Source organism: Artemia franciscana, chromosome 5 (genome assembly GCF_032884065.1).
Source record: "Artemia franciscana chromosome 5, ASM3288406v1, whole genome shotgun sequence".
In the NCBI taxonomy this organism is placed as follows: Eukaryota; Metazoa; Arthropoda; class Branchiopoda; order Anostraca; family Artemiidae; genus Artemia; species Artemia franciscana.
The window spans coordinates 36283997-36304213 of record NC_088867.1 but is presented as its reverse complement, the minus strand read 5'-3'; the positions used below and the strand labels follow the sequence as shown (position 1 = coordinate 36304213).

Genomic DNA, 20217 nt, shown 5'->3' with positions numbered 1-20217 from the left:
CAGGGAGCTGCACAAATTGACTTGGTAAAGTCGTTCTCACCAATTCTACCATCTGGGGGGCTGAAGGGAGAGGAAAATTTAGAAAAATTGAGGTAATTTGAACTTACGAGTGGGTGATGGAATCTTAATGAATTTTGATATTTAGAAGGACCTCGTGACTCAGAGCTTTTATTCTAAATCCTGATTGGCATTAAGCCTTTAATTTCCCTTTTAAAGCAATCTATCGATTCTTAGAATTTTGCCAGAGCTCATACCATATGCGCTCTTGGCTCTTCCACCCTTGTCATTGTGCTATATTAGCTCTTAGCTCTTGTTTTTTGAAAGTTGGAAAAAGATGGAAAGGCATGAAGATAAAGATTCTCCCCCTGGATAATATCTTAACTAGGATTATTTTGCTCATTTTGAATAATAATTGTTTTCTTAACATGTCTTCTTATGAAATGGAATGATCATACATTTTTAACTCAGTTAGAAATGGATGAGTGCTTTACCTACCTAGGCTCCATATTTTGCACTGATGGTTCTTCAGACTTAGACATCCAGCAAAGGATGCATAGGGCACGGTTCGTTTTTCCATCCCTTTGAAAGCTCTTTTGGAACCGCCAAGAATTAACCATTCTGACTACAAGTAGAATCTATATGGCCATGGTCTAAAGCCTCCTACTCTATGGATGTGAAACTTGGTCCTTGAAACTCCAACATGAGAGAGCACTATCTGTTTTCAAACATGGATGCTTATGCCAAATACTTAGAACTCACTGGCAAGATTGTATATCTAACTCCAATATTTGTCAACTCTGCAAGATTAGAAGAGATTTCACTACCACTGTTAAAAAGTGCTGCTTAGAGTGACTGGGTCACGTCCTGCAAAGACCACTAGAATACCTGTCCCATCAAATCCTTCTAGTTGAGCCCTGGAAGAAGCCCCGGATGTCTTGGAAGAGCCATCAAGGAGGGCGAAAGAAGAACTGGTGGACTCTGATCAAGTCTGACCTGGATCCCATTGGTGGCTTTAAGAAATTTAGACATAGATGGTTGGCCCAGTGGCTACCATTTGCAGAGCAATTGGTAGAAGATCATGAAACTTGGTTTCAAAGAGGTTACAAGGACCCTGGATGCTGGACAAGGTGGAAACGCCTGACTCCTGCCACAAGTACAGGTAAGTAGGTACCAAGCTATGTCCTGGGAAGGTATTTTTAAATACATACCTCCACTTCTTCTTTGTCTAGACCAGTGTTTTCCAAACTTGGAGGTTTGCCTCCCTAGGAAGGCATGGACAAGCCCAAAGGAGGGCAAAAATGTTAGACAAGATTGACAAACAATCAAACAAAATATACTTGCCAAAGCACTGGACCCCCCTTACTCCCCTTACAAAGGAGTGATCAGATCTTAATGAAATTTCATATTTATAAGGACCTTGTAACTCAGATCTTTTATTTTAAATCCCAACCGGATCCAGTGTCATTGGGGGGGAGGGGGGGATCAGAAATCTTGGAAAACGCTTAAAGTGGAGAGATTAGAATGAAACTTGGTGGGAAGAATAAGCACAAGTCCTAGATACATGATTGACATAACCAGACTGAATCCACTCTCTTTGGGGGAGTTGGAAAGGGGTCTTAATTTGGAAAAATTAAGGTATTTTTAACTTAAGAACGGGTGACCGTTCGTGAGGTATCTTTAAATTTGATATTTAACACAGATCTGGTGACATCGGGGGGAGGGGGAGTTGGAGGGGGAAACTGGAAAACTTGGTGAACACTTAGAACGGAGAGATTGGGATGAAACTTGGTGGGTAGAATAAGCAAATGTCTTAGATACATGATTGACGTAGCTGGACTGGATCCACTCTCTTTGGGGGAGTTAGGGGGGTCCAGTGCTTTGGTAAGTTTGGTGCTTCTGAACGGGCTAGGACAATGAAAATTGGTAGGCATGTCAGAGACCTGCACAAATTGACTTGATAAATTTGTTTCCACCAATTTGACCATCTGGGGGGAGTGAAGGGAGAGGAAAATTTAGAAAAATGAGGTGTTTTTAACTTACATGTGGGTGATTGGATCTTAATGAATTTTGATATTTAGAAGAATTTCGTGTCTCAGAGCTCTTGTTTTAAACCCGACTGCCGTTAAGCCTCTGATTTTCCTTTTAAATTAATCTATTTATTCTTAGAATTTTGCTAGAGCTCATGCCATATGAGCTCTTGGCTCTTCTGACCTCATCACAAGTGCCATATGAGCTTTTAGCTCTTGTTCTTTGGTATGTTCTCCTAGCCGCCTTTCTTGTTCTCCAGATATTTTGGCACTCATTTTTCCATCATGGGGATTGTTTCCTGGGTGTTGTCTTGGGGATAGCATAATTAGCTGTATTTATTAGTATGGATGCCAAAACTTCAGCATGGATGTCAGCTGTTATAATGGAACATATGACTCCTTGGCAAAACTTATAATTTCATCATTAAGCTTATTTATAGCTTAGTCCAGTTTGCTTTAGTGTCAATATATTTGGGGGTATGCGGCAGAATTTTAGCTGGTTCATTTAATGAAGAGACTATGGCAAAGTGGTCTCTGCAAAGGTTATCCATTTTCTTTATATAAATTTTATTCAAAATATTTATTGACAGAATTTGTTGGTCAACTGTGGAAAATTTGCCACTTTTGGGGTTAAAATATGTATTTAGATTTGGAGGGATAGCAGGTGCTAATTCAGTATTATTTGATATAAATTTTTTTAGCCTATTAGAATTACTTATATAAATGAAGAAATCCATGGCATCAGTAGTTTGGTTGCTAGGGTTATAAAAGCTTATTATGTAAGTTTTGGTGTTATTAAACCAAACATTGATTCCAATTGTATCAACATCATTTAAAAATTCTGGAAAGTTAATGCCACAAAATTTGATTTTATTATTTGTTATTAAAGCTAAACCACCTCCTTTTCTCTCTGAAGACCTATCCTTTCTCAGGATAGTATATCTTGAAAACTTTTGTTTGTTGGTTTTTGGTCAAATGGGCTTCCTGAAGGTAAGTAGTATCAATGGAATTATTATTCATAAAAGATGTTAGTTCATTTAACTCATTTTCTGAAAGTCATCTTACATTCCACTGAAGTATTGAGATGTTCTGCTTTATTGCTTTAGTTTTCATATGACTGTGTTGGTTTGATATGTTTCATATGAAAGTTTCATATGACTGTGTCAACGTTTAGCTTTGCTATGAGCAAAGCAAGATCCCTTTTTGCTTGAATAAGCATGTGATTGGGTAGGTAAATATTTGCCAGTTAATTTATGATTTTCGCTTTCTGTGGCTGTTGTAGGCGCCTGGACTGAACTGCATTAGAGTTTAACATACAGAGGCATTAGGTGTTAGCTTGTTTAGTTTTTCATCTGGCCTGTCATTAATTAGGTGATTAATTCCTGGTAATCCTTCTGATTTATTTCTGCTTGGGAAGTGTGACCGGACTAACCTCTTATCATTGGATGTGGAGGCTAGTTGGCTGAGCCTTGGTGATTCTATCTGATAGGAGTGTGAGCTGGGGTGTTTGGAGGAAGGAGTCTTGGGGGGGGGGTGCTTGTTGCTTCGGGTAGGTTTAGTATTCTGTGAGTGAATGTATTGTGTGTTGGTGGTTTCATAAAGGATTTAGTTTGGTGTGATTAGGCTGTATTTGCTTCCAGAGCTGCAAATGGGTAGGGTGTAGCTTCCTCTGCTGCTATTTGGAGTATTAGTACTCGTTATGGCACTCGGTATCTATCAAGTGACACATACCAATCACAAATTCTGTTGGTCTGTCTGTCTGTCAGTCTGTCTGTGCTGGTTTTGCTACTTTAGGCACTTCCAGGTACGCTAGGACGATTAAATTTGACAGGCGTATCAGGAACCAGACCAGATGAAATTAGAAATTGTCGTTTCCTCGATTCGACCATCTGGGGGGGGAGTGGGGGAACGGTTAAATTGGAAAAAATTGAGGTATTTTTAACTTATGAACGGGTGATCGGATCTTAATGAAATTCGATGTTTGGAAAAATATCGTGTCTTAGAGCTCTTATTTTAAATCCCGATCAGATCCGGTAACATTTCGGGGAATTGGGGGGGGGGCTAAAATCTTGGAAAACGCTTAGAGTGGAGGGATCAGGATGAAAATTGGTGGGAAAATAATCACAAGTCCTAGATACATGATTGACATAACCGGAACGGATCTGCTCTCTTTTGGGGAGTTGGGGGGGGGTGCTAATTCTGAAAAATTAGAAAAAAAGGTATTTTTAACTTACGAAGGAGTGATCAGATCTTAATGAGATTTGATCTTTGGAAGGATATTGTGTCTTGGAGCTCTTATTTTAAATCCCGACTGGATCCGGTGACATTGGGGGGAGTTGGAGGGGTGACCCGACATCTTGAAAAACGCTTAGAGTGGAGGGATCAGGATGAAACTTGGCTGGAAAACAAGCACAAGTCCTAGATACGTGATTGACATAACCGGAATGGATCCGCTCTCTTTAGGGGAGTTGGGGGGAAGGGTTAATTCTAAAAAATTAGAAAAAATGAGGTATTTTTAACTTATGAAGGAGTGATTGGGTCTTAATGAGATTTCATATTTAGAAGGACCTCGTAACTCAGATCTCTTGTTTTAAATCCCGACAGGATCCAGTGTCATTGGGGGAGGGGACTATAAATCTTGGAAAACGCTTAAAGCAGAGAGATCAGGATGAAACTTGGTGGGAAGAATAAGCACAAATCCAAGATATGTGACGGAAATAACCGGACCGGATCCGCTCTCTTTGGTGGAGTTGGGGGGGGGGTAATTCGGAATAATTGGAAAACAATGAGGTATTTGTAACTTATGAACAGGTGATCAGATCTTAATGAAATTTGATCTTTAGAAAGATCTTGTGCTTTAAAACTCTCGTTTTAAACCCTAACCAGACCCGGTGACACCAGGGGGAGCTTGAGGGGGAACCGGAAATCTTGGAAAACGCTTAGAGTGGAGAGATTGGGATGAAACTTGATGGGAAGAATAAGCACAAGTTATTAATCCGTGATTTACTTAATTGGAACGGATCCGTTCTCTATAGGGGAGCTGGGGTTGGAAAAAATTAGAAAAATTGAGGTATTTTAAGTAAGGAACGGGTGGCCAAATCTTAATGAAATTTGATATTTAGAAGGAGCTCATGTCTCAGAGCTCTTATTTCAAATCCCGATCAGATCTGTTGACATTTGATGGAGCTGGAAGGGGAAACCGGAAATCTTGGAAAACGCTTATGAATGCTTATGCATGAGGGAGTTCGGGGGTGGAGTTCAGTGCTTTGGCGAGTTTGGTGCTTCTGAACGTGCTAGAACGATGGAAATTGGTAGGCGTGTCTGGGAGCTGCACAAATTGACTTGATGAAGTCGTTTTCCCTGATTTGACCATCTGGGGGGGGACTGAAGGGAGAGGAAAAATTAGAAAAATTCAGATATTTTTAACTTACTAGTGGGTGATCGGATCTTAATGAATTTTGATATTTAGAAGGACCTCGTGACTCTGAGCTCTTATTTTAAATCCCGGCCGGCGTTAAGCCTCTGATTTTCCTTTTAAAGCAATTTTTTGATTCTTAGTATTTTGCCAGAGCTCATACCATATGAGTTCTTGGCTGTTCGCTCTTGCGACCTCGTCACAAGTGCCATATGAACTCTTAGCTCTTGTTTTTTATGTGCAGGGCATCGTGAGGTTTCAGTTGTCCAAAGAGGAATAAATGGCCGGGATATCATTTTTTTTTCTCTTAGTGTGAATAAGAAAGACTTGCTTGGCTTTTGGCCATTAGCATCTGTTTTGCCAAGTTTGGTGACATCTGCAAATGGGATTGAGTTAGCAGCTCTCTCAGATAGCCCTTCCTTTAGCTCCTTAATAGGTATTTCTGGTGGGATGTTATACACAACTATTTCAGTTGGGTAGTGGTTTGGGTCCGTAGAGTAGACTTTATTGGGATGTTAAGAAGGGTTTTTAAATTAAGTAGTATGTCTGCTGATTTAGAATCTTGGAGAGCTATTAGCAAGATCCATCATGGTTAATGTTTTAAAGAAAACATCGATTTTAGCAATTTGAAGATTGTAACCCTTATTAGAGTTATTTATTTCAAAGAGAGCTTCAGGAGGTATTTTTAGATTTTCGTGAAGGAGGAGTTGGAGCAAGGGGAGGGGAATTATTTTTGATTGGGGAAGTTTTTTTCTTTTTTTTTGGAGCTCCTAGAAAGGACCTCTTGAAAGTCATTTTTATTTTCATCATGGATAGTAACTAATTCCCCTACCTCCACCATTGTGTTATCCATATAATTTGACCCATCATTTGATCTTTGAGATAGTGAGCTTGACCAGCCAAGATATGGGAAATTTGCGGTAGTATTTGGGATAGGGTCTGGGGGGACTCTTTTGGGGGGTGTTCTATGCATTGCCTATTGGAATAAGCTTTAACACTAACAAAAGGAGATTATAATACCGGACCGTCTGCACTCTTGTGAAGGGAGGACCTCACCATCCACATACAAACTACCACCGTGTGGTTCAAAAGGTGGTTTGGTGCATGATTGGTCGGGTCGACTACAGATGAATCAAGATAAATATTCGCAAAAAATATGATTATACATTTCTTAAAGTGTAGTTGTTGTGCGTGTCCCAGGACTGACAAGCACAGCCAGGATATACAATTTTTCACTTGCAGAGCTTAACTTTGTAATTGTTGCAATATCTACTTCTTCCATAATCATACAAAAAACCAAGCATGTTAGGGATGCTATATAAATTGGGACTAAAGAATTTCATTTGTTCTGAAGTAAGGAGTCCAAGAAGTTTTGGGAATAAAGTAAGCAGGAACTAAAGAACTATCAATATTTTCAGATACAGGGCTATGAAATGACGAAGGATAAACACCGGATGGGCAAGTTATTGCAGAAAAAAACACTCGAAATAGAATCAAAAGGAAGGTCAGTTTCAGATGAAGGAGCGCCATTATAAACACTAATAGGCAATTCACTAACAGACTTGTCCATATTCATTGGTGGTGCAGCACCACCATGATTATTTTTTGACACTGTCTGTAAATTCTAATAACAAGATTAGATTCACCTGCTTCAGTCTGTCTTGTAACCTCACTGACTAGATCCCTGTACATCCGGTGATCTTCCATAGACTGATCTGAATGGAACTGGATCTTGGCACATAGCTGAAATAACTTTCGGAGAACCTTCTTTTTTATGTTGTAGCTTAAATAACAATGAAAATTATAGGTCTTGGTCTGATGGTGGTTTTGGTTAAGTTTAATAGTGAAATTTTCATTTGAAGAAAATACACAAGTTTTGAAAAAGAGCCAAGACCCTCAAAAATAACAGAAATGAAAAGTGTACCATTGGAATTGCTGTCACCAGAATCTTTATGCAACAGAAATTTTGAATTTTAATATTTATTTTAATATTAAAATTTTGAATTTTATTTCGAATTTAATTTTGAATTTTAATATTCATAATCTCCATACACTTAATATATCCCTGATTAAACTTTATTTGGAGTATAACTCCTCCATTTGGTTTCAAATTAGTTTTACAGATGAATATAAAATATTGAATAAACATTTTCTTTCACCTGTATCTTCATCATTGATGCATATGTAATTTTTTTTTAGTTTCGTGGCAGGCTCTGATCTGTGGTGACATTATTTTTGTGCGGCTGTATTTGGACTGAAGTAGAAAACTTACAGTACATAATTTTGTATATTAGAATCGACACAACAGAAAGATTAGGTGCATTGTAGTTTCTATTAAAGTATGTTTAATTTCCTGACCACTATTTTCAGATTTAAGTGCAATGAGCCAAGCTGGTCAAGGTGTAAAATTGTATATTTATGATCTAAGTCGTGGAGTTGCAAGAGCTTTTTCTGGTGCCATTCTTGGTAAGCAAATACTATCAGTTCAAGTTGTATTCCTTTTCTCTGTTGGTTTAGTAAAATGAAGTGACTAGAATTCTCAAGCTGCAAGTAAAAAGAATTTCTCTAAAGTACTTAAAGCAAATAAATCTGCTGTTAAATGCATCACTTTCACAGGGGGAGAGGGTGTGGGAGTTCTATCGCTATAAAAGTCATAATATTGAACAAATATAATTTTTTAATGATATTAGACACATCCCATTTTGTATTTGCTTGTAAGGAGGAATTGTATCTACAAAACTTTGGTTGAGGTATTCTGTGTAGAGTCTATTGAAATTTTAGTTATTTTGTGCACTTCGAAATGCAGTAATCCACTGAAGAAATTTTTTCTAGAACATCTGAGTGTCCATTCTAAGATGATTGGATATTTTGCTCTAAAAATTATGCTTAAGGAAGGAAGGTTATTTCTCTCATCTTCCTTTGTAGTCTGTGATCGTATTTGTTTAAGTGTTTTGTGAATGGAAATAGGTCCAAGCTGTAAAAAATGATAATTGTTAGTTTGGCTTTTGTCTTGACTATTTTTCTTCTTGAGATGGACTCTTGTGGCCATTGACTGCAGTACCTAAGGCTTTTCATTTTTGTTCATTCAATCTTGCCCAAAGTAAGTGTTTCCTCTTTATTAATTTTGATGTGCTTATTCTACTATCTGTTTAGGCGATTTCTATAAGTCATTTCTTCTTCATAATTTTTTCATTTTTCAGACTTACCTACATATTCATTTTTTGTTGTTAAATCTTATTTTTTAGACTTTTATGCTAGATTTTTTTAGTATTTTATTCCACACAATTTTTGGACTCTTTAGTTCCAGTGGTTCTTCCTGTATCATCATGTAATTTGTTAAAGCTTAAGTCTCCTTGCCTTTTGACAAGGAAAGTTGAGGAAAGTTTGAATATCTTTGCCTTTTGGCATACTTCACCGAGAACTATGAGGAATCAGTGGCAGCTGCAACAAAAAACAATCCTAGGAAATTTCGAAGATATGCATCACTGGGCAAGCTTGGAAAGCATTCTTACTTCCAGAGCCCTCACGGTATGAAGCTAAAAGTATGCAGCCCAATAATGTTACCAGAGTAGATGTAGAGACTCGACTAAAGAAGATTAACCCTAATAAATCAGAAGATGGAGTACCCCCTGGCTTTCAAAGGAGACTTAGATAGTATTATCTCATCCTCCCACCCTATTATTCTAAAAATCCCTAAATTCAAAATCTATCCTGCAAGATTGGAAGAATGCTTACATTACACATGTTCATAAATGAAGCAACAGAATTGAAGCCAGCAAATATCAACCAATTAGTCTCACTGCAACTCCTTGAAGGTATAGTAAACTCAGCCATTGTAGAACATGTAAGTGCAAGCAAGCTAATATCGCCTGGCCGGCATCGTTTCTGTCTTAGTCAATCAATTGACTCATACCTCATTGATACTTATGAGCATGTCACAAAACCTATGGATATCTGGTCTCGTGTTGAGATGGTATTATTAGGTTTACCAGCAACGTTTGATAAAATATGCCGCAGGGAAATAAAATTTTAATAATTGGACCAATAATTGGTCCAATTTATGACCACAAATAAATCTCAATGATCTTTATCATTGATCTTTAATGATTAATGAATTTAAAATCCAGAAATGTAACGTCATACACTTTGGGGCAAATAACCCCTGCGCCAATACCAAGATATCATCCCAAACATACTCTAGACGGACAGCTTTTCAAGAACGAGAGGGCACCCCCTGAAACTTCTCCAAAAACGTGCTAGTACTTGGCTGCGAAACAATTGTTTTGCAGCCGTGCGATTGGCTTTTGGAATTCCCTTAGCCAGAATACAGAGTGTCTCCTAGTACTGACGCCATTGAGTCGGCTGTTGACAGAGATTGCTGTAGCAAGTCATGGCGCACAGTTTGGGATGTGCCCTATAAGCTGAGTCACCATCATTTTTGACCGGTGTCTACAGAATTTGTTCTTAGTGCGATTGGGCGATCTCAAAGGCGATTGGGCCTGAGGCTATTGATATTTTATCTGTTTTATAGCAAAGAATAATTATAAAAAGTGATATTAAAATACAATACAGGAATGAATTATCTGTCATTTGAAGCCGAACTTAATATGGACAGACATTACAATGAATAACGGTTTTAGAGTTATGGAAAACATAAATTCTTGAATGTAAGAGTTGGACTATTATCCCCCATTTTCTGTTTTGACACTGATTTTTATTTTTCGTCAAAAAACTTCTTAAAATTTTTATTTTTAATCATATAGTTCTTTTGTAATTTGTTATTGATCCAAGTCTTAATATTGTTCTTTTCTTTTATCCAAATAATTTTGTTTTTTAATAATTTCAATCTGCATTAAAAAGGGAAAGACAATACTAAATTCTCTTGCTGCATTTAAATTATATTGGAAAATCTACTAAAATTATTTGTTCCATTTTTAGGGACCACAATTGATGGGATTTGGCATACCAGTGTTGTAGTCTATGGAAAAGAATATTTCTTTGGATCAATTGGAATTCAAGCTTGTATACCTGTGAGTACAATATTTGTTTTTTATTTTTTTGCTTCTAAAGCTATTAATTAACGGTTTTAGAGAAAAGTAAAATTGATTTTCAAAGAAAAGTAAGGTGTGATGTTAAAACCTTAAAGGAGAAGACATAAAGGCATATAATAAGTCAAACTGAACCATTTGAAGACTGACAATAAATAGCCACCCATAATAGTCCAATACATATTATATAAAGGATCAAAAGGAAGAGGGTTGAATGGTTCAACTGAAAAAAAAAAATCTTGTTTAACAATAGAAGAAGTCAACCTTAAAATAAACATAAATTAACAAACCTAACAGGTCTCGCAGTAAAAATATATTCGGAGTGAAACTAACTGAAAAACCATTTTTGTTGGATAGTGTTAGAAAAAACTGAAATAAGGAAATCACAGCGTTACGAAGATTTTTCAAATCTGGGGTATATTTTCTTTTTAATAAAGTGTAAAAAATACTCTATCCTTTAGAGGGTTTGAGGAGTTGGTAGCCTCACTTTAATTTGTGGTAATTTATTGAGATATATCATGATATATCTCAGGGTGGATGTATTTAACCGGCAATCGTAAAATATGGGTAGGGGACTCATTTGAACGGAAATTTGAACTGGATATCTCAAATTTATATCTCAATTTTCTCAAATTTATCGGCATTTTTTATCCAAATTATAGACATTTTGTTTATCCCCCCCCCCTGAGAAAAATCCCGCATACATGCCTGAGCCACAGGAAGGTGCTGGCCTTCGCCTTTCTACGCGACAAGACAACAATTTCGCTCCTAATAATGCTAAAATGCTAAAAGGAAAATTTCTAAGGTATCCTATTAATTTAGTTCTGTCGATCAGCTATTGATGTATCCGCCCAGTTCATAAAGCAAATCCATGCAATGGGTTTTTGTCCCTAAACAAATGTTCAGTTTATGTGTGTAAAATAGACGGTTATTATAGGTCGTTTATGCAATAATGCGCATGCCAACGTTTTCAGTGTATGGAAAACAACCGTAAGGAAAGAGATCTCTGGATCTTTGTGTGTCGGAGAGGAGCGGTTGACGCCTCGAACTGTATCTTTTTGGGCCCAAGTTTACGAATTTCGACGAAGAGCCCTTCAAATCTTTGACGAATGAGGAATTACCACCCTGGAAATACTTCCAAAACGTAGAATACGGGTACCGAAGGGGTGGCAGATTCTCTCTCTTGGAGAAGTTGCTAGTTTTTAATTGAAATGGTTGTTAATCATTAAAATCGTAGGTTGACTGCCCCAACAAAAATCAGATAGTGGTAAATGAACTGTAAGTAAGGAGCAACTCGAGGTAATAACAACCAAAACTCTGAAAAGCTTTTTCTGTATAAATTAATGCTTCAAAAGAATGCACTTTTTATGCTGATTTCAAATATATATAATTTATCAAAATAGAATAAACCTTAAAAATCAACGACCTTGGAACATTTACCTTATTTTCTCCTTTTTTCAAACGGGAGACATTCCCAAAATGGCCAGTGATCTTGATGAAAATTACGCTGCCAAATTCAATATATAAGAGCACCCTATCATAGACGTTTCAAGCTCCTATCAACAGAATATGGAATTTTACTTTTTTCCAGAAGAAATACTCCTAGAAAATCGAGAGAGGGCTTAATTTAAACATAAATTACAAGTTCCAGCACCCTTTTTAAGTGCCCAAAAAGATTGCGCCTTGGGAAAGCGGTTTTTGCCATTTTGTGGGACCAAATTACGATTTTGTCCAAAGAGGGGCAAATTGATGTCGATTGAAAACTCTGAGATAGCCAATTGATTTAGTATCACTATGTTTATCTCCCCAGTTTCAGAGGAATTACAGGTACTTGGTGGTGCATTCGTTTCTAAAAAATCACTTAGTTCATATAAAATCAATGGCTAATATAGACATTTATTTTAAATCCTATTTAACTAACTTGACTCAATTTATGTTTCATAAAATTATGTACAGTGATGTATAATTGTGCGTTAGCTATTGTGAAGGAGAGGCGGTGAATCATTGCTAAGGGAAAAGGAGAAGAGGTACCAGATGCTTCAAAGAATGCATTTTAATGCCCTGATTGTCTAACTGTCCGCGATGCTTCAGATAAAGTAAGAAAGTGGTCTGAGAAGGGGGCGGGGCTAAGATAGGTATTAATCTGTGATCTCCCTTCATTCAAACTGAGCCAGAATAAAGTGCCATTGGGTGATAGTTCCCTTCTTAGTGGAGGAAACTGTTTTGTTTTTTAAATATAGGATATCATTCATTTTCTTACTGGTACAAAAGATGAAGAAATGGAGGAGAAAGGGGTGGTTGATGAGCGAAATCAGGAAATTTATTAGAAGAGGGAGGCAGTTGACTTTAGAAACTTTGTTTGTATATGAGGAAGTAGATGGTAACGAACTGTAGGTTAAACAAGGAACGATTAGTTCTAACAGTGACCAAAGCTAAAAAAAGGGGGCAAGGGGCTTTGAGAACAATATGTACACGTAAAGCCTTGTGTTTTTATGGCATTACCAAATGTCTAAAATTTATTAAGTTCAAAATCACTGACTTTGGTCAAACAGCTCGTAGCAACGAATTGCAAGTAAAGGAGTTGAAATAGAAGCTTTTGTAAAGTTTCGATTACAACACAAGAAACAGAAAATTTATTATTCTTGCTGATTCTAAATAGGCAAAACGTATTGATTTTGAAAATACTCATTAAGAGCTATTAGCACTTGCAAATTTGCATAGTTTTAGAAACATGAAATCGACTCCCTCAAAATGACGTGCCATCTTCGTTGAAACTGTGCGATGAAACTCAACATGTATGAGACACCTAAAGGTAGGCCTACTATTTGCAAAATATGAATATTCTACTTTTTCTTTATTGGCTTAAGCGTGAAAATATACAAAATACGCTAGGTGAGTCCTTTTTCTCTAAGCACTGCTGTGTAAAAATTTAATTTGGTTCAAAGAGTCGAGTTTGGGGGGCCTTCTTCACTATTCACTTTTACAGTAACCTTGGGTATAGTATGAAAAATGAAAGAAAAAATAAAACAAGCATTTCTAGTCTGTCCACTGAGCATGACATTTTTGCTGTTCCCGCTACACCGACTGGTGGACGTCCCTCCGGTGGTTTAGCTACTATTTTACCCAAGTCTCTTAATGCAGCTATTCTAGCAATTGACACAAATTTTTTAGCTTGTAGTTTTTCAAACGTAGTTTTAATTAATTGTTATCTTCCGACTGATTACCATGATGATATTTCTTTTGATGCGTTTACTCAATGCTGTTTTAATCTTAGTCGTTTTGTCTCTAGTTTACAGTCAAATTTGCGTACTTATATTTTAGGTGATTTTAACTGTGATCCAAATATAGCAAATGAAAGGGGTACAATTTTATCTTCTTGTCTTCCTAATTTTTCTGTTTTACCGAAGTCCCAGGATTTTACTTATATTCATTGGAGTGGTAGTACAACTAATATTGATCATGTTTTTTCTTCTAACCCAAGTGATCCTTTGCCTGTGGTTACTGTAATCGAAGATTTCCCCGTTAGTGACCACATGCCGCTTCAGTTCCTTATACCCCCTTTGGCTTCTCGTCCTTCCCCAGTTCGTTTTTCTGGTAATAAGCTTCCTAAATTTTTTGATCGGGTTGATTGGAATCCAAATTTTAGACCGCTTTACCAAGAAAGAGTTGGGACTTTAATTGATAAAGTCTATATCCCTGATAGTTTGGATTCAATGGATAGTAATCCCTCTTTGACTATTAATTGTCTTTATTTTGAATTAATCCATTGCTTAAAGTATGGTGCTGCGGCAGTTTTTCCTACTAATAGGATCAGATTGGGCGCGCAGAAACCTTTTCGGAGCCTCAATCCTTTTTTGGTAAATTCTAATAAGGCGGCTAAACAAGCGTATTGGGAATGGCGGGCCCTCGGTAAGCCAAGAGACTCGCATCCAGTTTTTTTGCTAATGAAAAAGAGAAAGGCTGAATTCCAAGCAGAGCTCCGTCGTCATAATAACCTGATCATAGAAGAAGCTTCTTCAAACATTGATAACGACAAGGACAAAAATCTCCTTTGGAATGTTCTCCGAGGCAATAGGCGGATTAACATGCCTGATACTAATTCCACACCGTCGCTAAAAGAGTGGGAAAATTATTTTTCTTAGTTGTCGACTTCGTACGATTCTAACAGTGTTGTGTTGCAATTAGATAAAAGGTTGAAGAATTTTTCAACTGATTACAGGATTTCTGAGGATATGTTACGTGGAGCAATCAAAACGTTAAAGGCGCAGTCGGCTAAGGATCATGATGGCTTATTTGCTAATCACCTCAAACTTGCTCCTTCTTCTTTTCTTATTACTCTACTGGCATTTTTCAACCTTTTACTTACTACTGGTTTAGTACCATCGTCATTCTATATTGGCATAGTTACGCCTATTCCTAAGAGCGGGAAAAAAGACTTGTCATCTTGTAGCTCCTGGAGGCCAATTACTAGGGGTTCTATGATTGGGAAAGTGTTTGAGTTGTGTTTGAAGGATCTTCTTGAAATTTTTGACACTGGTTCTAATCAAGTTGGTTTCAAGAGAGGTTTGGGATGTGACCATGCCCATGCATCTTTCAGCAAAGTTATTGAAGAAGCGAGAATCTCTGGTCAACCGCTATACGCCCTCTTGATTGATATCAAAGGGGCCTTTGATAACATTTCTCATGCATCCGCTCTGCTCACTTTAATCCATGCTGGATTGCCCCTAGCTGTCATACGAGTCCTTCGCTCTTGGTATTCTGGTTTAAAGATCCGTATCTGTCCGAGTTCGTCTTCATCTCAGTCCAAATTAATTCAAGTGGGTAGAGGAATTAGACAAGGAGGAATTATTTCTCCTTATATATTCAATTCTTGTTTAGCTACTGCCCTTAATTCTCTTTCCTGCTCGTTTGTTTCATTATCTCGAAATCTGTCTTACATTGCATATGCTGATGACATTATCCTTCTAAGCCGGTCCAAGTCTAGTCTTGTTTCTAATTTTAATATTTTAATTAATTGTTTAAAAGGTTTGGGCCTTTCTATCAGTTTTGAAAAATGTCAATTTTTTGTTGTAAATTGTTTAGAGGATAATGTCAGGGCGACTCTCGATTGCGGCAATGGTGTTATTTTTCGGTCGTCGCCAATAGTCACTTACTTTGGGATTACCTTATGCTGCTTCGAAAAGAGATTTCAAACCAGTCCTGGTTCAGCATGTTCAGATGAAACTACGCAAGGCATTTGGTCTTTTAATTCGTTTTCGGGGTCTTTACCGTCGGGACGTCCTTGGTCGTATGTATAGCGCTGTTGCTCTGCCTCACGTATTGTTCCCGTCCCTCCTCTTCCGAAATTTCAGACCTTCTGATCTTTCGCCCATTAAAGTTGCTTATTTTAAATTTTGTAAATTTTTACTTGGTTTCCCCCTTTCTTTTAGTAACACTGAGATTGTTTTAAAGCTTAATGTGAAGGATCCTGTAGTCTGTATAAAGAAAAAATATAAAACATTTGAAGATAGGGCGAAAATTAGCCTTTTAGGCCACAATTTATTTCCGTTTTTTAGTAACAGTTCTGGCTCTTCATGATTTATAGGCTAATCTATTTAGCAAGTGTTTTTTTTTTTTTTTTTTTTTTTTTTAAGTGTTCGATCAATATTTGATACGTTTTGATTGTAAGTGTTATCAGTTGTTTTTTCTTTATATTATATTGTAGCGTACTCCTCATTTTTTGAGGGAAATAAAGAAAATAAATAAATAAATTAAAAAGCTGTGTTAAAAGTTCAAGCGAACAGAAACGATTCCCAGTATTGGGAGTGCATCTCTCCCCTAGCGTGCTTTCTTTCTGGCATAAAGGGGATTGATCCCCTTTACACTAAACTTTGACTTTTTGTCCCCTTTCTTTAAGAACGGCTGCTCAAACACAAAGGCCGTTGAACTGGAGCAAGGAGCATTTTAAATTACTTAGATTTTTAGTGTAAAAAGCAGGGGTTTGAAGAGGGGACAACACTATTGATAGTCGGAGTGATTTCTGTTCGCTTTAAGCTTTAATTTCGCTCTTTACTTTCATTTGAGAAAAAAGTTTTTTTTTAATTTAGTAGAAAAAAAAATAAAAGTTAAGTATACGTTTCACAAATAGTGCATGAACTCCGCCAAAATTGGTATTAAGGAGCTTATGAACGTATTAGTTACAGATCTCGGGCTAATATTGCAATGACTTACTTGACTTAGTCCCATCCATCCTCGAAAGCGCTTTAGGGCCTCTTCATTCATTGTGCTATTGATGTGGCGTCTGTATAAGCATCTATCTTCAGTCAGGCGTAGAAGTTGTGGCAGGTTTAGTGAACAGAAGTTGTCTTTCCATCTCTTTGGGGGCCGATCTCTGGGGCGAGAACCGTGCACGCGACCATGGAAGGCTATTTTCGGAAGAGGGGAATTTAGTTTCGAATACGGCTAGGTGACGTTGGTCATCTGTTTCGAGGTTCCATGATTCACAAACGTAAACGGCAGTGGGTATGATCAGTGTTTTGAAGAGTCTTGTTTTTAGCAGTGTCAACAAATTCTTGTTCTTCCAGATCGGCGTCAAGGCTTTAAAGCTAGAGTTGGCAAGTGCCAGGTGCTTCTCAATATCTTTCGGGTGATTGTTATCAGAAGTTATAAGGCTACCAAGGTAGGTGAAATCATCGATCCATTCTATGTTTTCACCACCGAGCTGGAGGCTTAAGCTTTCTTGATTTTCCGGCTTTTGTGAAAAAAGCATGGCTTTCGTCTTTGAGGAATTGATGGTCATTCCAAAGCGGCTGGTGATTGACTGTGTATTGTCGGCCTGGGACTGAAGATTCCCAAGGTTCTCATTTATTTGGTCTATGTCGTCTGCATAATCTAATTTATTAATCTATATCCCCTGATGAGTACACTTGACGAGTTGTCAAGGAGTGATAGGTCAGCGATGAAGAACAGGTTAAATAATTGCGGTGAAAGCAAGCAACCCTGCAGCACACCAGTCGATGTTTCAAAGCTATCGCAAAGGCCTTCTGCCGTCATAACACGGCGTCTGAACTTTGAGTACATATCTCCGATCAATGATACTAAGTTCTGTGGTATACCAAAGTGGAGAAGAATGTGCCATAGACCTTCTCTCCATTTTATGTCGAAAGCCTGCTTAAAGTCAATGAAAAGATGGAAAATACTACGTCCAAGTTCAAGATATTCTTCTATAATCTGGCGGACCGTAAATATCTCATCAATCATTGACCTGTTTGGGCGGAAACCGGCCTGATATTTTGGAATAACAGTTGAAGGTATAGCTCTTATACGCTCCAGCATTACTATTGTGAGTATTTCAGCGGCGTGACTCGTAAAGATTATAGGCCTTACTTATCACAGATTGCTTTTGAGCTTATCTTATGGAGTGGAACTATCATGGCTTCACGCCATGAGGAGGGGAAGTGACCTTCATCCCAAGCAGCAGTAGCAAGTTTTAGGTATAGATCAACAAGGGGATCGTAATTTACTTTTTTGTAACTCCGACTGGATTCCATCTTGGTCTGCAGCTTTGTTTGTCCTTAAATTCTTGATAGCCGATTCTATCTCAGTATAAAGTGGGGGGGGGGGCTTGGGTCTGGGAGGATTGTTGGGTTTAATTTGCTCTCGAAATGTTCTTTCTATCTGGTTATGATACTGTCTGTAGTTTGGATCTGGTTACCATGTTCATCGAGGAGGATACAGGCTTTCAGTCCCTTTTTTGGGTAGTTCCTGCACTTGCCTGTACATAAAGTGAGTGTCACCTTTCTTGAATGCCTATCTGCATCGCTCACATTGTTCCTTGATACAGGAGCGGTGAGCACGGCGAGTGGGTTTCTCTACCACACGTTTCAATCGTTTGTACATGTACCGACTTTATCTATTTTGTTAGTGTGGCTGCTTTTTTCTTCGCATAGTTAGATTATCTCATCCGTGATCCAAGGTTTTTGGTCCTGCTTTTGGACTCGGCAGGGTCGACAAGACGACACCGCGTATAACCTGCGAGCTACTCTTCACGAGATTATCGATGGAGTTTGTGGGGATGTAGAGAGGAGCTCAGAAATTTTTTCCGTAAGAGTAGTGGGATATTTTTGTCGAATAGTGTTGTCTTTTAAGAAGTCTTACTCTGAATCTGGGGGCTTTTTGGAGATTTTTGCGGTCGCTTTTAGAGGTACTTTAAATAAAGTCATAACAAGCAAGTGGTCGCTATCGAAGTCACCGCCAGCCATAGTGACTATGTTTATGGTGGAAAATTTTCAGCGTCTAGATACGAGGTTATAATCTATTAGATTTTCATTCCTTCCATCTGGGGAGGTCCAGGTTGTTTTACGTCGGGCTCTGTGTTTGAAGAATTTGTTAGTGATAACAGGGTCACTATCTCGGCAAAATTCAATTAGGCGATCACCTCTTTTGTTCAGCTGGCCATGGCTAAATTTACCGGTCACGTCCTTGTTGTCAGATGGGTCGTCACCGATAATTGTGTTGACGTCCCCGATGACAAACGCTATATCTCTTTGGCACGGAGTCCACTAGACACTGAAGTTGAAGTTGGAGGTTCCCTGGTGAACCTTTCAGGCGGATCATGATCAGACGTTCAGAGATGGGTGCTGCTGTGATTAGGGATCTCCTAGCCTTACGAGAGAGTAGGACGCCAACTCCATTCTCTTGTTTCTCACCAGTGCGTCCTGACAGTATAAGAGTGTTGTCATCAAGTTTTTCATCACCGGTGACTGGGAGATGGGTTTCGGATAGGCCGACTACGTCCCAATTGTAACGGTTTATCTCTCTCAGTAGGAGTTCCCTTTTTCCTTGTCTTGCAAGTTCTCTGGTGTTGAGGGTACCAATTGATAAAGTTGGTTTAGGTGATATAATGGCCTTCAAGGGTGGAGTTGTCAAAGTTGAGATATTCGTGGGATTTGCGGTCGTCGTATCTTCGGCTGCCCCGAACGCGGTAGATCTAAACACAAGGCTATCGTCGGTTTCCCTGGATACAGTAGCACTGGTTCTCATATTCATTTATTTTCTCATAATCATCATAAAAGTGAAAGAAAAAATTTCTTGGCTGACGTTAGGAGAGCGGTAAGCCGTTCCTCGCTGTCCCTAGCAGGGGCTGACTATATATCCTTATCTCCTACGGATAATGCACCCTTATGTCATCCTGCATCACCAACAATTTACCCATTGCTGGGGGAATGGATTGTGACTGGCGGGACGTGCCCACACGCCAGTGGGCTGTGCCCAATGCCGATTAGAGGGATCATCCTCCTCTTCCACCTGTATTTATGACCCCTATGTGAGGGTGTTCCGGTTGTATTTCAAGACTCAGAAACTGGGACCCCCTTGGTCTGCGCCTCCCACCTCCATGGAGATATCCTACATATATGTAGGACGTTCCCCTATCCGCCCCAGTGGCCTGGGGGAGGCCCATGGATTCAATCTTGGATTTTCAATCTGTATGATCGGAGAGTCCAAAGAGGGTGCATTACGCCAGTATTGCAGCTGAAGTCTAAATTAAAAACTTAACAAGTACAAATCTCATAAACGGTAATTGACTCTCCCCGAATCTGGTATTTAAGGGTTTTGAGGCTGCCGATTAAGAATTTGAAGCTATTATTGCAATATATGAAACCAAACAGATTCCCTACACGATTAAAAGATAATGGCTGATTTTCACCAGAGTAGTTCCATAATCAGTTGTCTAGCAGTGGCAAATCCA

The 20217-nt window shown here is 38.4% G+C and overlaps 1 protein-coding gene across 9 annotated transcripts in view; it reads left to right on the top strand.

Annotated features, from left to right (window-relative positions):
• The window catches only part of LOC136027343 (uncharacterized), a 57489-nt gene that overhangs the window by 6721 nt on the left and 30551 nt on the right, over positions 1-20217 (top strand). For all 9 annotated transcript variants that reach the window (XM_065704497.1, XM_065704495.1, XM_065704496.1 and 6 more), the window contains exons 2-3: positions 7813-7908; positions 10381-10472. In XM_065704497.1, the coding sequence (XP_065560569.1) occupies positions 7824-7908; positions 10381-10472 (177 nt within the window). In that variant the 5' untranslated portion in view covers positions 7813-7823. The remainder of the gene's footprint in view (positions 1-7812; positions 7909-10380; positions 10473-20217) is intronic.